Source organism: Argopecten irradians, chromosome 3, assembly GCF_041381155.1.
Source record: "Argopecten irradians isolate NY chromosome 3, Ai_NY, whole genome shotgun sequence".
NCBI classification, from domain to species: Eukaryota; Metazoa; Mollusca; class Bivalvia; order Pectinida; family Pectinidae; genus Argopecten; species Argopecten irradians.
Genome location: NC_091136.1, coordinates 37,487,105 through 37,504,772, shown reverse-complemented (window position 1 = coordinate 37,504,772; position 17,668 = coordinate 37,487,105). Strand labels below are relative to the sequence as shown.

The 17,668-nt window shown below is 34.8% G+C and overlaps 1 protein-coding gene and 1 long non-coding RNA gene across 2 annotated transcripts in view; both read right to left on the bottom strand.

Annotated features, from left to right (window-relative positions):
- Nucleotides 1-267: 267 nt before the first annotated feature.
- Nucleotides 268-17,668, bottom strand: part of LOC138318464 (zinc transporter 6-like) — a 29,890-nt gene continuing 12,489 nt past the window's right edge. The window contains exons 6-13 of the mRNA XM_069260828.1: nucleotides 13,747-13,812; nucleotides 13,443-13,523; nucleotides 13,033-13,068; nucleotides 8,900-9,043; nucleotides 4,078-4,197; nucleotides 2,574-2,676; nucleotides 1,930-2,046; nucleotides 268-1,605 (exon numbers count right to left, since the gene is read on the bottom strand). Coding sequence (XP_069116929.1) covers nucleotides 1,168-1,605; nucleotides 1,930-2,046; nucleotides 2,574-2,676; nucleotides 4,078-4,197; nucleotides 8,900-9,043; nucleotides 13,033-13,068; nucleotides 13,443-13,523; nucleotides 13,747-13,812 — 1,105 coding nt within the window. The 3' untranslated portion in view covers nucleotides 268-1,167. The remainder of the gene's footprint in view (nucleotides 1,606-1,929; nucleotides 2,047-2,573; nucleotides 2,677-4,077; nucleotides 4,198-8,899; nucleotides 9,044-13,032; nucleotides 13,069-13,442; nucleotides 13,524-13,746; nucleotides 13,813-17,668) is intronic.
- Nucleotides 10,786-12,488, bottom strand: LOC138320037 (uncharacterized). The gene is made up of 2 exons (XR_011208073.1): nucleotides 12,264-12,488; nucleotides 10,786-11,422 (listed from the first exon to the last, which is right to left on the bottom strand). It is a non-coding gene; the product is annotated as an uncharacterized lncRNA (long non-coding RNA).

Sequence of the window (17,668 nt, the reverse complement as noted above, 5' to 3'; positions counted from 1 at the left end):
CACCAGAGGAACTAAAAAAAGACATTAACATTTTAATTTTTTCTAAACGACGGATGTTGTAGCCATTTCAATTTTTTTTGGAATGACTCTTGAAAATTACAGGATCATCTTGAGATCATTCATGACCAGTTTTAGCTCAACCACACCAGAGGAGCTTGAAATTCAAACTGTGAAAAGTCTATGGATAGACTGTGATGGGCGAGGCAGAATAGCTAAAGGTAATTCCAGAAAGGGTCAGATGACCTAAAAATCACACATCCAAGGAAACAGTGTCTATCAAATTAATTTTAATCTGTTCAGAATACACAACAAGAAATATGAAGATTTAATATATTCATAATTGTTCATGCTTCACACAGACCACATACACATATACTGGTACTAAAAGCACATATTATGAAATGAAGTTCATGTACATATTAGTCTTTCAATAGAATAATTAAATTATTTTATACATAATTAATGGTCAGTTTTGTAATGCTTTGTTTGTTCTATATGTTTTACGGCATATGTAAGGACAGATTTTGGAGTTTAAGCCAGAGTTCCAAAGAAAAACCACAGGCCTAAAGTCACTACCTGGCTACTACCTTCCTTGACTTAGGTTTGAACCAGAAATCTTTCGGGTAGAGAACTTGTGATAAAATGTTCAGGTTCTATATCACTTAGTGGTCCAAACATAATTATAACTAGATGATAGGCTATTATAATCTGCATTTTCAATGCTAAAATTACTCTCTTATCAACAAATAATTATGAATTCACTCACACTTATCACTTGCCACATCAAACAATTCTATCAGATTCATATCCCATTTGATACATCAAATTCACTCATTCAACATAAAGTTTATGTAAATGCATCTTTTTTTTATTTTCTTGTGACCTTTGCTATGAGATTAAAGCATTTTTTTTTATTAAATTTTATTTTGTAAAAATTGCCTATTTGGTAACCAAATCTCAAAAAAATTGACTTATCGACATTGAATATTTGTGGCATTAATAAAATCTGGTGAAATGTTACCAGTAACACAAATACACTGAAGCTAATTGTTGATTTTTTCTGCAAATTTCCTACACGCTAATTTTCTGGCCAAATCTTGCTGACTTCACAAATGTTTCACTTTTAACTAAATCAGTATCACAGCCATTAAAAGTTTTTCATGAACCTTAATGCTGGTTCAGGTGGGAACCAAAAGTTGGAGAATTCAAAGAAAACTGTCCAGTAGATGGTGTAAAATTACTGGCACGGAGAGGAGTAGAGGAATTAAAATCATGATGAGATCCAATACTGTGAGAATGTCCACTCATATCGTGGGAATGACCCCTATTGCTACTGTCAAACGGAGACACAGAAAGTGGAGAGGGAGGTAGCTTCCCTGCAGTATGAAATGAATCTGAGGAAGGGCCCCGCGGCTGTCCTATGGACGAGGAAGAAAAAGATGACGGGAATCCCTGGGTACCCATGTTGTAGCTTGACCGTGTCCAGTCGTCTTTAAAAATCTGGACAGTCAAGTGATTCACAAGGTTTGAGAGTCGATTGTACACATGTGCCAGCACCATTTGTTCATCAGCATCGCGACGTACACGAACCTGTACTGAACCAGCCTAGAAAAAGTGAAAATAGTAACATATTAAAACTACATATCAGAGTAAAACAGGACCACATGCGTAAAATCTTTACTCCTATAATGTGTTATATAAAGCATGTCAACATTTTGGAAGAACATACCAAGAATAGTGGTGATGAAAAACTATACTTTCACTTATCTAACGGCATTCATATCTTTAGAATTGCCCCACACAGACCTTGAAATGACAGAGATGGAGAGGTGAACCACTCTACAGCTTTGTAATGTTAACGTTATCATAATGCTCAACAAATTAAAGATTTCCATTACAACATGACAATGGTCCTACAGTTACACTTACCAGACGACCAAACGAGAGGGTCCAAAAGTGCTCATGTCTGAACTCCAATACACCATCCAATGTTGAGGCTTCCCTGAGGAGTTTGTCTAGTTGGCCAAGAATGTGAGCTGGAGACGTCTGTAGAAAGAAAAAGTCATAAATTAAAACACTGATTAAATATGATCATTTCAAAATATAGATTTTAATACTGTTAAACTGTATTACAAGTGTAAGTTGCAATATTACTTGGTTTTCTATAGTATATGAATAGTTATCTGCAGCATGATAGTCTTAAAAGTATTGCAAACTTTTTTTTGTATGCAACTGAATTTCACATATTTCACAGTCTATTTAAATGACCAAAAATGAATCACCACAAAAATATTTCAATTACAAGTCAAACAAGGTTTTTTTAACTGTAAATTGTGAAAATAAATCATCATGAAAAAGACATGAACAAATGATGTGCAAAATTAGTCGTCATGAAAATAAGTTTGCTTTACACTACAGTGAAAACAGCCTTAGCAACCATCTCTGTATAAAACCACCTGTTTAATAAGATCACTCTCTCAGGGTCCCAAGTGGTCAATTGCAACACCATTTGACCTGTGTATCAACACAACTAGGTAATATAGACCCTTTTTTTCTTGGTCTGTTTTACTTACCTGTAGAAGTATTTTGCCAGTGTAGGCACTCATTGGAAACATAGTGCCACAAATCATAACAGCAATAGATATCGCAGCCCAGGTATCAGCAGAGTAGTACATTCTGTGGAAGAGATATTGGCATTTAACATTCACATACAAATACTGATCACTTCATTCTTAACCATGTTTCCACACAAAGGCTATCACAAAAATCTTAAATTCCTCTATACCTTAGGTGATCTTTATAGACAGGTTTGACTGCATATGATAATCATTACCTGGGTTCACACTAGCTTTCCAGTTAGCTTAGCAAAAGTTGTGAAGATAAGTCTGTTCTCTTTAGCAAATATTAAGAACTTCATTTAGCAAATTGTGCATTCGCAGCAATTCTTAATGAAAAACACTAAATCTCTTAGAAACACTAAATAATGTCTTGTATGCATCAATTGAAAAGCACATTACATACAAATCCTGATCATTTGTTAGACCACACTCTCTCGTGTGTTAGTTGACATTCCTTCAACCTTAAAACATATATGGTACTGTAGCTGATTAACTTATCGACTGTTTTAGACTTGCTATGAAAGCGACATGACTAAAACAGAATGTATATACAGCAAAAGCATGTAAGGGAAAAGTAGTCAATAAGCGACAGGAGTAAAATTGGATTGAAATTGTATTATGTGCATAGAAATGTCACCGATGTTGGAGCTCGTGTCAGCGTGATTGGATATTGGGCAAGTGAAGAAAAACTTTTGTAATTTTTTATTTGCAAATTAGGATGAATTTATTGTTGCAATTAGCCAGAAAGATTTGTTAATAACGAAAATGCGACTGGGTAGTGTGAGCACAAATTACCTTAACACATACTACGTATATCTCAAGTCAGAGATCACATATTGATCTCGATAAACATCAAGGACATTTCTCTGTTGGGTTGATAAATAAATTCCAATGTCTTACAGTTGTTTGTCTAGATTTTTCAAATTGAAATAATTAATTTTTATTTGTTTTCATGCTAAAATCCGACTTTCTGATTGGCAGATGCTTTTTCTTCAAATACTGTGAAGAAAAATCCGAGAATGGCGCGAAAACCCAATGTTAACATGACGTCACAACGTTGTGTATTGATTCAGAAAAAAAAAATCCTTTGGAAAATCAATGGATTGTATGTTTTATCATATTATATGTTATCAAGTAGTCTGAAAAAATTGATTATAATCATTAATGTAAAAAAATTTTAACTTCATCGTGTTATGAAATAAATTTTGTTTGCAAACTTTTGTGAAAATCCACTACATGGATTCACACAGTTTGCAAACAAAATTTCTTTCATACCCTGATGAAGTTAAAAAAATAGTTACATCAATGCTTAACACTATCGATACAAATTATGATATTTCTTTTTATCTCAAGGGATTAGTAATATCCATAAGATAAAATCTTTAACCTCAGTTGTTGGTAAACAATGAACAGAACATCCTTTAAATGTTCTAGTTATGACAAGAAACATGTGACTTACTTGGTGTCTATGAGGATATATGTGATACAGATTGCCAGGCCCCCTGTGAAGCCAATCAGGGCCAGTGGATTTATCCTGGGTAATAGTAGCTTACTTAGACCAGGTATGATGTGGCACACACTAAAAAGTAAAGCATTCATATCAATTAAAAATTTAATTAACTTAATATTATATTTTAATTTTCACTGCTTTTTTTTTATATAACGTCACTGTACCCCATTTGGTACAAATTTGACATATTTTTTGCGATATTTTCAATATGCATTCCTTGTGATTCAATGTTTGTCAGTTTCTGACAAAGACTGCCTTTGGGGTGTACGTCCACATTAAAAAAATTATCGTCGTAACTGCAAGCTAAAAATAGACCGGTTTTATTCCTCAATACGTCACTTCCGGTTTTAATACAGCGAGCAGACCCCTTTTGGTACACGGGACATTTTGCTTTGAGATTCTCGATTGGTGTGCTGAAATTTAATTAATGCACTTTGATCGAAAGGTATGGTATTCATTTATCATTATGTATGACTGTCTTTGATATTTACCGACAATTATTTAAAAAGTACCACCATTCAAAATACTACCTAATCTGGAGAGTCATTTCCCGTATTTTTCAGTGAAATTGAAAGACGGTTTGGTGTTACAATTAAAATATGGGAATATCCACTACACTTCTTCATATAAACTTATTCAAAACAGAACATACCTCTTTTAGAGTATTCTGCAATCTACATTCCCGGTAAATACCAATTTTCCAAACTTTTTAAAATATGTTATCAAAATGAAACAAGCACCTGCTCATTTGCATATAAAATTTGATATAACATGCCTAAACAGTCCATATTATAACTAGGCCTATAATATAGATCTATCCATTCTCCATATGAAGCATTAGAAATAACGCAAATAGAACATAATTATAAGATATGGTATCTTGTTTTATAAGATCATTTTATTCATTGTACCATGTAGCTAGAGAACATTACATATTGTGACAAAGAGCTTGTTTAGAACTGTTTGTATGTAAAATATGTATATAACCTTGTGCAACTGTATTTTGAGGTTGAGGTCTTGTTTATAATTGTTATTTATATGAAAAAATTAAACAAAATCATAGATATATACATGTAAGTATATTGGGTAATTAAAAATGTTTTAATGTATTATGTATGTATGATATTTAAAGATAATTTTATAAATAACATTACAAAATGAATTTATATACTCTTCTGTTTTAATTTTTTTTTACAACTCTGTCAATTTATTTATAATCTTCCCTTCTTGATTTTAAAATGTTTGCATTACAAAACATTACATATTTAAATTTTTCCATATCAATTTAATAAGAGGATTCAAATACATGTGATTCATGTATTATTATTTTATAGCATATATAGATATTTTTATGGTAAAACAAGAGATCCCAGAGGGATCTTGGCGCCCACCAAAGAATGATCTATGTCTGACAACAGAAAGAGGGATCTTTTCCCTGCTTTTCAAACTTTTACTACATACTATATATGAACCTTGAGAAAGATCTTTTCAGTACTTTCTGAGATATGTAGCAGTAACAAACTTCAATTATCAAAATTCAAGATGGCTACCTGTCGATCATCTTGCTGACCGATCTGTCCCAAAATGCAATATGCATAACTAGGGTCGTAGGGGAACCTACATATAAAATTTGAGAAAGATTCCTTCAGTACTTTCTGGGAAATAGTGTTAACAAACTTTAACTATCAAAATCCAAGATGGCCGCCAGTCGGCTATCTTGTTGACCGATCACTCCCAAAATGCAATATGCACAACTAGGGTTCAAGGGGAACATGCATATGAAATTTGAGAGAGATCCCTTCAGTACTTTCTGAGAAATAGCGGTAACAAACTTTAACTATCAAAATCCAAGATGGCCGTCAGTCGGTCGGCCATCTTGTTGACTGATTGGTCCCAAAATGCAATATGCACAACTAGGGCCCTAGGGGAACCTATATATGAAATTTGAGAAAGATCCCTTCAGTACTTTCTGGGAAATAGCGGTAACAAACTTTAACTATCAAAATCCAAGATGGCCGCCGGTCGGCCATCATTGTTGACCGATCTGTCCCAAAATGCAATATGCACAACTAGGGCCCTAGGAGAACCAACATATGATATTTGAGAAAGATCCCTTAAGTACTTTCTGAGAAATAGCGGTAACAAACTTTAACTATCAAAATCCAAGATGGCCGCCAGTCAGCCATCTTGTTGACCGATCTGTCCCAAAATGCAATATGCACAACTAGGGCCCTAGGAGAACCAACATATGAAATTTGAGAAAGATCCCTTCAAAACTTTCTGAGAAATAGCGGTAACAAACTTTAACTATCAAAATCCAAGATGGCCGCCAGTCGACCATTTTGTTGACCGATCTGTCCCAAAATGCAATATGCACAACTAGGGCCCTAGGAGAACCAACATATGAAATTTGAGAAAGATCCCTTCATAACTTTCTGAGAAATAGCGGTAACAAACTTTAACTATCAAAATCCAAGATGGCCGCCAGTCGGCCATCTTGTTGACCGATTGGTCCCAAAATGCAATATGCACAACTAGGGCCCTAGGAGAACCAACATATGAAATTTGAGAAAGATCCCTTCAAAACTTTCTGAGAAATAGCGGTAACAAACTTTAACTATCAAAATCCAAGATGGCCGCCAGTCGGCCATCTTGTTGACCGATTGGTCCCAAAATGCAATATGCACAACTAGGGCCCTAGGGGAACCTACATGTGAAATTTGAGACAGATCCCTTAAGTACTTTCTGAGAAATAGCGGTAACAAACTTTAACTATCAAAATCCAAGATGGCCGCCAGTCGGCCATCTTGTTGACCGATCTGTCCCAAAATGCAATATGCACAACTAGGGCCCTAGGAGAACCAACATATGAAATTTGAGAAAGATCCCTTCAAAACTTTCTGAGAAATAGCGGTAACAAACTTTAACTATCAAAATCCAAGATGGCCGCCAGTCGGCCATCTTGTTGACCGATTGGTCCCAAAATGCAATATGCACAACTAGGGCCCTAGGGGAACCTACATGTGAAATTTGAGAAAGCTCCCTTCTGTACTTTCTGAGAAATAGCGGTAACAAGAATTGTTAACGGACGGACGGACGGACGGACGGAAGGACGGAGAGGGAGGACGGACGGACGGACGGACGGAAGGACGGACGGACGACGGACCACGGACGAAAGGCGATTTGAATAGCCCACCATCTGATGATGGTGGGCTAAAAATACCATTATATTCAATTACTGGGTATATTAATGACTAGATATCCTTCCTTCTATTAACTTATGACATGTAATTATTTAGCTACATGTAAATCATTTTTACCTGGGAGTTTATCTGTAAAATGGTAAAATTGGGAATGATATATCCTGTCCAATTTTACTGGAAGACCACAAATAAGAGGTTAAGAAAAGTCCTCATAATTATATGAAGGCGTGAATGTCTCAGAAAATGGTTTTATTGTAAAATTGAGTATAATAATAATAAGATCTAGGATGTACATGTAAGTTCAATGTTATATTTTTTCCATGACTGCATGTGACATTAAATCCCCATGGTGATCCAGTTTATTGCTCTTTTTGTGTAATGAACTCTATTAACTATGAAATAGTATTTGCCTGCAAATCTGGATTAAGTCATTTCATAATTTTGAGGAACCACTTTAAAAAATCAACTGAGCTACTGCTTACATGTAAGTTACATGTATCTGTACGGAGTACATTTGTATGTCATTGTCTTGGGGAAATGTCACTGGTCTGTTGTTTGATTATCTCATTTGATTTAAGACAAAAGTACATTCATATTGTACATGTAGGTTATCTTACAATCTTAGTGATTAATAAACAAAAAAGTAATAATTGACACCAACACATAATATATATCTTTGCTATAAATCCGGATCATTAAACCCCCAACCGAGCACCTGGCCTGGTAGATCGTTTTAGTCAGCAACATTGAGGCATGCGCATTGGTAGTAAAAACAAAAATGGCGAAGCGGGATGTTTGAATTGCGGTGTTATACTCAGAAAAGTGGCATATCTGCGCTAATAAAAGAGGTATCGTTATGATAATGATATCCGAAGTATTTTAGTGATATAGTGATTCATTTAATGCGTTTACTTTAAATGAAAACGGATTACAATGTAGCATAAAATAGCCGTCGAATGGCTCTACGGCACCCACTGCTAACATTTACGGCCCTTTCGCCCATTTCGATGTAGGTGTATACGAATATAATCTAGACGATCGAAGTCAAATTTGAGCTTAAATTGTCATTTTATATATTGTATTTTGATATTACAATATTATAAATAACAAAACACAGTAACTAGGATTTTAGAGGGGAAAACCCGAATTTTGTACCAAAAGGGGTCGTGTACCAAATGGGGTATGGTCACGTTAGACAAGTACCTAAATAATTTACTGTTGGTGAGAGAACCAAAAAACCTTATGTTATATATTTGTTTGAAGTAATATGTAAACAAGAAAATATTAATATCTGTTGATCAGAAATATGTCTAAAAAGAAATACATGTATCAATTTTAGATTCAATCTTGCCAAAAATATAGAACCACAAGTCAAGTGATTTCCTATCTAATATATTTAGCCACAATTAAGGGTCTCAACTACAATAAGAAAACGTTTGCATAATTCACAAGTCATCATTATATATACATGAATATAATATAATATTTATCCAATAAGTGTTATTTTTTATCACTACAGTAAGCGGTTTTGCTACATTACATATATATATATTTGTTACCATATTTACCTTTCACTCATATCTGTCATATGTTCCTGCAGCCAACTAGAACTAGAAGCATCAATGACGTGGTTCATAGCACGATTATTTACACTGTATGCAACAAACATGTGTAATGTGAAGGCAAACACTGTTCCTACCAACAGTCTTCCCCTGTAAGATAAAAAGTTAAAGATATCAATCACTTACGTTCAAATTTACTTTGAGATACATTTTGGAGACATAATGTCACAAAAGAACTATAAAAACAAGAAAAAACACAAAGATCAGCTACATGTATAAGTACTGACAACACCATAAAGATATGGATACATCATTTATACCTATAATATTATAAACACTATTTTAACTTTCAGAAGGCATCATTGATAAGGGGGAGATAACTGCTGCACATAATTGTTTTGTGAACTTAAAATTACATTTTGGTAAAAGTTTGGTATGTGCACAGATTGTTTTTTCTTTCAGACATACATTTAGTATCACTTTGATTATATATAGGAAGCTGATTCACAACACACTTTTCAATAACCTTGTCCTTATGTGCCATTACAACGTTACATGCCATTGAATAAGAAATGATAAAAACTTGATGGATTAAGTTGCACCTTTCTTTGGTTAATTTGACCATAAGTGTATCAAAAATATTTTCCAAGTTAATGTATAAGAAACTATTTAGATAAGACATGAATCAAATACTGATCAATAAAGGAAGGGAGATAACTACATGTATAACAAAATATTACTTATTAAAATGAAAAAATGTCACACACCCAACAACTCACAAAATCTGATTGAAATGTATCATCCAATCCTGGTGATATCAGCTTCCATAGAATAATCGATCCAACGTCCATGCAATAGCCAAAGATGAGTCATAGATATTTTACAAGTACAATATATGTGTTCAATTATTCGTGTAGTTTTTTGCAGAGATTTAATTAAATTATCTATGTCTCTGGTTTTTTTTTTTTTTTTTGTAAACAATATTTGAGTTCTGGAGAGAGATGACATGAATGTCCAGCTGGAAGGAAAGAAACTTTTATGATGTATATGTATCATATAATGTATATATGTAAACGTACATTCCATGTAGCTGCTATAGAATTACAACTAGGAAATTCTCTCAAACATTGATAATATTTAATTCTTCACATTCATGTAGGCCTGTGCTGTGAGAATTAACACATCATATATATTTCCAGAAAACATATAGGCCTACATGTATGTTACTTTCCTTTTCTGTTGTTTCCTGTTCTTTTTTGTGCTCTGGAGAAAAAGATGATTGAGTTGAAGAATAGTAATTAATTAAGAGAAATGTGTACCACAGTACTTTGTCTGTAGCCGAGGGTTCTATACTGTTTTAATAGTCCAGTAATTAATAATTAAATTGAAAATTTCAAAATTAAGATGAATTGTAAATTCCATTTTTGAATGAAGTGGTTCCCCTCCTTTGAGAGTACACAGTGTGTATACCCTTTTTGGTTTTTAGGAATAATACCTGAATAGGAACCTGAAATAACATGACAATCAATCAGGTATGTGTGTGTTGGGGGGTGGGGGGGGGGGGGGGCTAAAAGACAGAAGAATCATGAGGTTGGGAAGTTGTAACTTGAGTGGGGGGTTGAAATATAGAAGAAATAGCTACAGATAACTGGAAGTGGAAGGGTGCTTTATCATTGATCTGGTCATTGCATATTTGGGGTTTACATGGCTTTATTTTGGTTATTTAGTCTCATTGATTTTGGAGCAACTTTGAATCCATATGGTACTGTATATCTTTCTTTTTTCCATGTGTAGCTATTTCTTCTGTATTTCACCCTCCGCCCAAGTCACAACTTACCAATAGGTACCACTTTTTTGTTTAGAACTCAAATCAAAGACAGATGTACATAGTACTACATACTACATTTTAGTCTATGTGTTTGTAATCACTGTTACTACAGTATTAATACATAAATGGTCTATGTACAAGTTACACATAGACAATAAATGTGAAATTTGGTTCAGACAAAAAGATTTTTAACATTTCAGATAACTTGCTAGTTTTATGGTTTTATTTATATGTTGAGTCTACTCTCTTGTAAAGTAGAATTTAGAAATCCTAAGACAATGGTATCTATATTGCTATATGTAAAAAAAATCCTTATATTTTAAAAGTAATTGAAAAGCTATCTCACAAGCCCTGACAAACAAATGGGCCGGCATATGGATGCAAGAATTATAATCACTGGATCTAGAGGACTAATATAAACAAATATTTCTACAAAGTTAAACAATGAAAAAGTATTGCATCATAATTTTATTTAATGATTACAGTTGAAAGGAACATTTAATAAATTAATACTGTTTAAATGTTCTGTTCATGATCTTCTAGGTCCATATTGGAAAAGTTTACTTTCAAGAGCACTCATGATCATATCAACATTCTTCAGTCTTCATATGATGCTAATTGTATGTATATGTATACATACACTTGTATACAGGTCCAAGGGATGAACTTTCTGTATTCATGTCACTATGCATGCATGGTGCCTGAAAAAAAGAACCAACAATTTTTTATATCTGTTGAAAATGACAAAAATTGAAATGATCAATTTCAAATATATATAAATGAATAAATGTAGGTTCATTCTACAGTTTTTTTTTTATTTTAGAGAAAACATTTTATAAGTTGTGAATGTGTCACTGATGCATTTGATAGAATCAAATATTGTTTCAAAAAAGATACAAAATTCATTATCTATAGTTCCAACAAAAATTCAGAATAATTATAAATGATACATGGCTGCAGTACATACACATGAACCAGGTACAGTTGTAATAAATATACAAACACTATTTATTATTATGACCAGAAATAATACTGTATGTGTCCTCCAAATATATCTAAAGAACAAGCTAAAACCTACATGTACATATGTATATATGTATATATCAGAACATATACAATTTTACCAATTAACCTACAATGTAAATCCTATATACAATGTATGTGTATAACGAACACTACCAGAACATGTACAGAACAAAAATTTACAAATTAAAAATCTATAAATATATACATCAGAACTGTATGAATTGACCGGTAGCATATATATTAATAGATTAATTGAAACAAATCTTAGCTTGATAATGCACTAGCGGTTACATTCTAACTGTACATGCATTACAACGGTACATTTTATAAAAAAATACAGGGCATTCATTACCCCTAAAGAGGCCCCACGAAAGAACCGCTATTTACCCCAGGGTTATGTTTTTACGCGATTGGGGAACAGGTATGAAACATGTGACCATATGTGATCACTCATTTTATGAAAAAATACTGCTAGGGACTATTTACATAATGATCAAAATACGAAGACTCACTCACTATCAGCTGAGCAGGGAGTACCGGGTAGTAGGCCTGTACGTACAGTAGCGGTCCGGAGCCGCGTGCTCGTTTGAACTGTTCTCTTCACTAGGCCTATAACAAGTTGTATTAACACTCTCCATGCGTCGTAATGTTTACCGAGTCAGTTGTTGGGATTGTCGCTGCTCCATTGCCTTTCCTTTCGCATTTTAGGTGAGTCAGTTGGTTGTTTTGGCGGAAACCTTTTGGTTCAACTTTCAGAAGGCATCATTGATAAGGGGGAGACTTTTAGGAACTGCTGCACATAATTGTTTTGTGAACTTAAAATTTTTACATTTTGGTAAAAGTTTGGTATGTGCACAGATTGTATTTTTTCTTTCAGACATACATTTAGTATCACTTTGATTATATATAGGAAGCTGATTCACTACACACTTTTCAATAACCTCGTCCTTATGTGCCATTACAACGTTAAACGCCATGCCATTGAATAAGAAATGATAAAAACTTGATGGATTAAGTTGCACCTTTCTTTGGTTAATTTGACCATAAGTGTATCAGAAATATTTTCCTAGTTAATGTATAAGAAACTATTTAGATAAGACATGAATCAAATACTGATCAATAAAGGAAGGGAGATAACTACATGTATAACAAAATATTACTTATTAAAATGAAAAAATGTCACACACCCAACAACTCACAAAATCTGATTGAAATGTATCATCCAATCCTGGTGATATCAGCTGGCAATAGCCGAGTCAAAAGGATATTAAAACTTTAAACTTACGTATGAATGTCAGGCTGTTGTATAAGTCTTTCTATGCTGAAAAACATAAATGTTTCTTATTGTAAGGGAAATAACTCTAAATGTACATGCACAAACATCAGTACACATGTACCTGGCATCACTTACTTTAATCTCATTAATATAAAGTAAAAATTTGGTTGAAACTGGACAAAAAATACTTATCCGGGATAAGTTGTTATCCCAGGCAAACCTTTTCCTAGATGCTGACATCAACATCAACCTCGAGGTGTAGTGATACCTAAGTGTCGCCATTGCATTGCAGGCGACACAAAAACAATGTAACAGATATGTTTCTCTCATGAACTAATCACTCAAACTTACAATATTAATTTAGAATTTGTAATGGATACTTAAAGGTCAAAAGAACTAGCCACAATAAACCAACTAACCTTTCTTTGATAACAAATAAAGCTCCAAGTTGGGCTAACATTGTAGAGGCAAACACTGCTAGCACTTCAAATCTTTCATATCTGATAAAAGTAAAAATGTTAAATATAGGGAGAAATCAGAACAAATGTCATAGAATTTGGTTTACAATTAACATTTGAAAGTGTTTGTCATTCTCTTTCCAAATATAAGAATGGTTCAGAGAATATTTGGCCTTTAATTTTTGGTAGCAACATTTACACAATATAAATTAAATGACTTTGATTTATGTGGTAAATAGTTGATTGAATTACACAATGATCTTACCCAAAAGAGTATGCTGGTGTAGGCTTCTGCATCTGGACCCATACACTCAGCAGACAAATCAAAACTCTAAAGTAAAGCAAATTATGGTCCGAATATAAAGTATGAGAAGAATATAGGTGGGGCTCACATAAATAATGCTGATCCACAGAGCTATATACAATGCATATGATTTTAATTTTAAACAATGAAAATCTTTTGACACTTACTCAACAACTGATGACCATCAACATCTAACCCGGTATATATATTTTATGGCTTTTCTGTTAATGTCTAGAAGTTTATTAGTTAAATAAATTAATTTATAAACAAGAGGCCCATGAGCCTTAACGCTCATCTGACTCATGGCACAAAACAACAAAGTCACAGTCTAAAGTATTGATTAATGATTAACATAAACAATACAAGGAATTCCTTTGTTGAATACATAAGTTTCTGAAATAGGTAAAGGTCATTTGTTGAACAAACTTGGTAGCCCTTCATCCATATATGGTTGTAACCCATTCAAGGATTAATATAAGGAGGAGGCAGATTTTAAAGCCAAATTTCAGCAAAGCTCCCATTTTGGACCTCCGCCGCACTATCCCCATGGGTATTACCTTGATCCTTTATAAAATATGATTGTCCTCGCCTAAAGTTCCCCCTTCTGAATCAATTAAAACCCCTATAGACCTATTGTCGTTGAGATCAGAGACCGAAAACTGAAAACAGGAAGTGGGCCAGCGGCCATCTTGGAATACCAAAATCTTTACGAAAATGTTTGCATGTTGTTCGGCATCAATTAAAACCCCCTACAGACCAATTTCATTGAGATCGGAGACTGAAACCTTAAAACAGGAAGTGGGCCAGCGGCCATCTTGGAATACCGAAATCTTAACGAAAATGTTTGTATGTTGTTCAGCATCAATTAAAACCCCTACAGACCAATTTGCATTGAAATCGGAGACTGAAACCTGAAAACAGGAAGTGGGCCAGCTAAAATAAAGAAAATTTGGGGACCCACCCCTCAGCCCCTAGTGTAAATGTTGCTACCAATATGATTGTCCTTCCCCAATGATGTTTCACACAAAATATGGATGAAATCCAACCAAGGATGAAGGAGGAGTAGGATTTTAAAGCTAAAATTAAGAAAATTTGCTCTTTTGGGGCCCCACCCCTTAGCCTCTAAGGGTCATACCAGGCTTGTTTATGTAAAATATCGTTATCCTTCCCCAATGATGTTTCACACCAAATATGGATGAAATCCATCCAAGGATGAAGGGGGAGTAGGATTTTAAAGCAAAAATTAAGAAAATTTGCCCTTTTGGGGCCCCACCCCTCAGCCCCTAGGGGTCATACCAGGCTCGTTTATGTAAAATATCGTTATCCGTCCCAAATGATGTTTCACACCAAATATGGATGAAATCCAACCAAGGATGAAGGAGGAGTAGGATTTTAAAGCTAAAATTAGGAAAATTTGCCCTTTTGGGGCCCCACCCCTTAGCCTCTAAGGGTCATACCAGGCTCATTTATATAATGTATGATTGTTCTTCCCCAATGATGTTTCACACGAAATATGGATGAAATCCATCCAAGGATGAAGGAGGAGTAGGATTTTAAAGCTAAAATTAGGAAAATTTGCCCTTTTGGGGCCCCACCCCTTAGCCTCTAAGGGTCATACCAGGCTCGTTTATGTAAAATATCGTTATCCGTCCCAAATGATGTTTCACACCAAATATGGATGAAATCCAACCAAGGATGAAGGAGGAGTAGGATTTTAAAGCTAAAATTAAGAAAATTTGCCCTTTTGGGGCCCCACCCCTTAGCCCCTAAGGGTCATACCAGGCTCGTTTATGTAAAATATGATTGTCCTTCCCCAATGATGTTTCACACCAAATATGGATGAAATCCATCCAAGGATGAAGGAGGAGAAGGATTTTAAAGCTAAAATTAAGAAAATTTGCCCTTTTAGGGCCCCACCCCTCAGCCCCTGGGGGTCAGACCAGGCTCATTTATATAAAATATGATTGTTTGTCCCCAATGATGTTTCACACCAAATATGAATGAAATCAATCTAAAGATGAAGGAGGAGTAGGATTTAAAAGCTTAAATTAAGAAAATTTCCCCTTTTGGGGCCCCGCCCCTCTGCCCCTAGGGGTCGGACCTATCTCATTTATATAAAATATGATTGTCCTTCCCCAAGGATTTTTCACATCAAATATGGATGTAATTCATTCAAGGGTTTAGGAGGAGTTGGCTTTTGTATAAATAGTTTTACGCACGATGCACGGCGCACGACGCACGGCGCACGACGACGGACAAAACATGAAAACAAAAAAAAATTGACAAAACAATTACACATTACAGGGGTACAAGTTACAAATCCATATACAACATGTACAGTACACATGTACTAAGTATAAAAGATACTTCTAATTCAAATGAAGGGAGATAACTCCAAATTTAAAGTTTTTTCTCTAGAAGAGTTTGGGTTTTATTATAATTAGTTTAACATCCTATTAACAGCCAAGGTCATGTAAGGACGTGCCAGGTTTGTTGGTGGAGGAAAGTCGGCGGACCCAGAGAAAAACCACTGACTAGCGGATGGAGGGCTTGTGGTAATATGTCAGGACTTCTTAACTACTTGGTCACTTTAACAAGAGGCCCATGGGCCTTAACGGTCATCTGACTCATGGCACAAAACAACAAAGTCACAGTATAAAGTATTGGTTAACGATTAATATAAAACAATACAAGGAACTCCTTAGTTGAATATGTAAGTTTCTGAAAAAGGTAAATGTCATTTGTTGAACAAACTTGGTAGCCCTTCATCCAAATATGGTCGAAACCCATTCAAGGATTAATATAAGGAGGAGTCAGATTTTAAAGCCAAATTTCAGCAAAGCTCCCATTTTGGACCTCGGTCATACTATCCCCATGGGTCTTACCTCGGTCCTTTATAAAATATGATTGTCCTTACCTAAAGTTCACCCTTCTGAATCAATTAAAACCACTACAGACCAATTTTCATTAAGATCCGAGACTGAAACCTTAAAACAGGAAGTGGGCCAGCGGCCATCTTGGAATACCAAAATCTTTAAGAAATTTTTTGCATGTTGTTCGGCATCAATTGAAACCCCTATAGACCAATTTTCATTGAGATCGGAGACTGAAACCTTAAAACAGGAAGGGCCAGCGGCTATCTCGGAATACCAAAATCTTTACGAAAATGTTTGCATGTTGTTCGGCATCAATTAAAACCCCTATAGACCAATTTTCATTGAGATCGGAGACTGAAACCTTAAAACAGGAAGTGGGACAGCGACCATCTTGGAATACCAAAATCTTTACGAAAATGTTTGCATGTTGTTCGGCATCAATTAAAACCCCTATAGACCAATTTTCATTGAGATCGGAGACTGAAACCTTAAAACAGGAAGTGGGCCAGCGGCCATCTTGGAATACCAAAATCTTTACGAAAATGTTTGCATGTTGTTCTGCATCAATTAAAACCCCTATAGACCAATTTTCATTGAGATCGGAGACTGAAACCTTAAAACAGGAAGTGAGCCAGCTAAAATTAAGAAAATTTGCCATTTTGGGGCCCCACCCCTCAGTTCCTAGGGTTCAGACCAGACTCATTTATATAAAATATAATTGTGTTTCCCCAATGATGCTTCACACCAAATATGGATAAAATTCATCCAAGGATGGAGGAGGAGTAGGATTTTAAAGCTAAAATTAAGAAAATTTCCCCATTTGGGGCCCCACCTCTCAGCCCCTAGGGGTCGGACCCGGCTCATTTATATCAAATATGATTGTCCGTCCCCAATGATGTTTCACATCAAATATGGATGAAATCCATCCAAGGATGAAGGAGGAGTAGGATTTTAAAGCAAAAATTAAGAAAATTTGCCCATTTGGGGCCCCACCCCTCAGCCCCTAG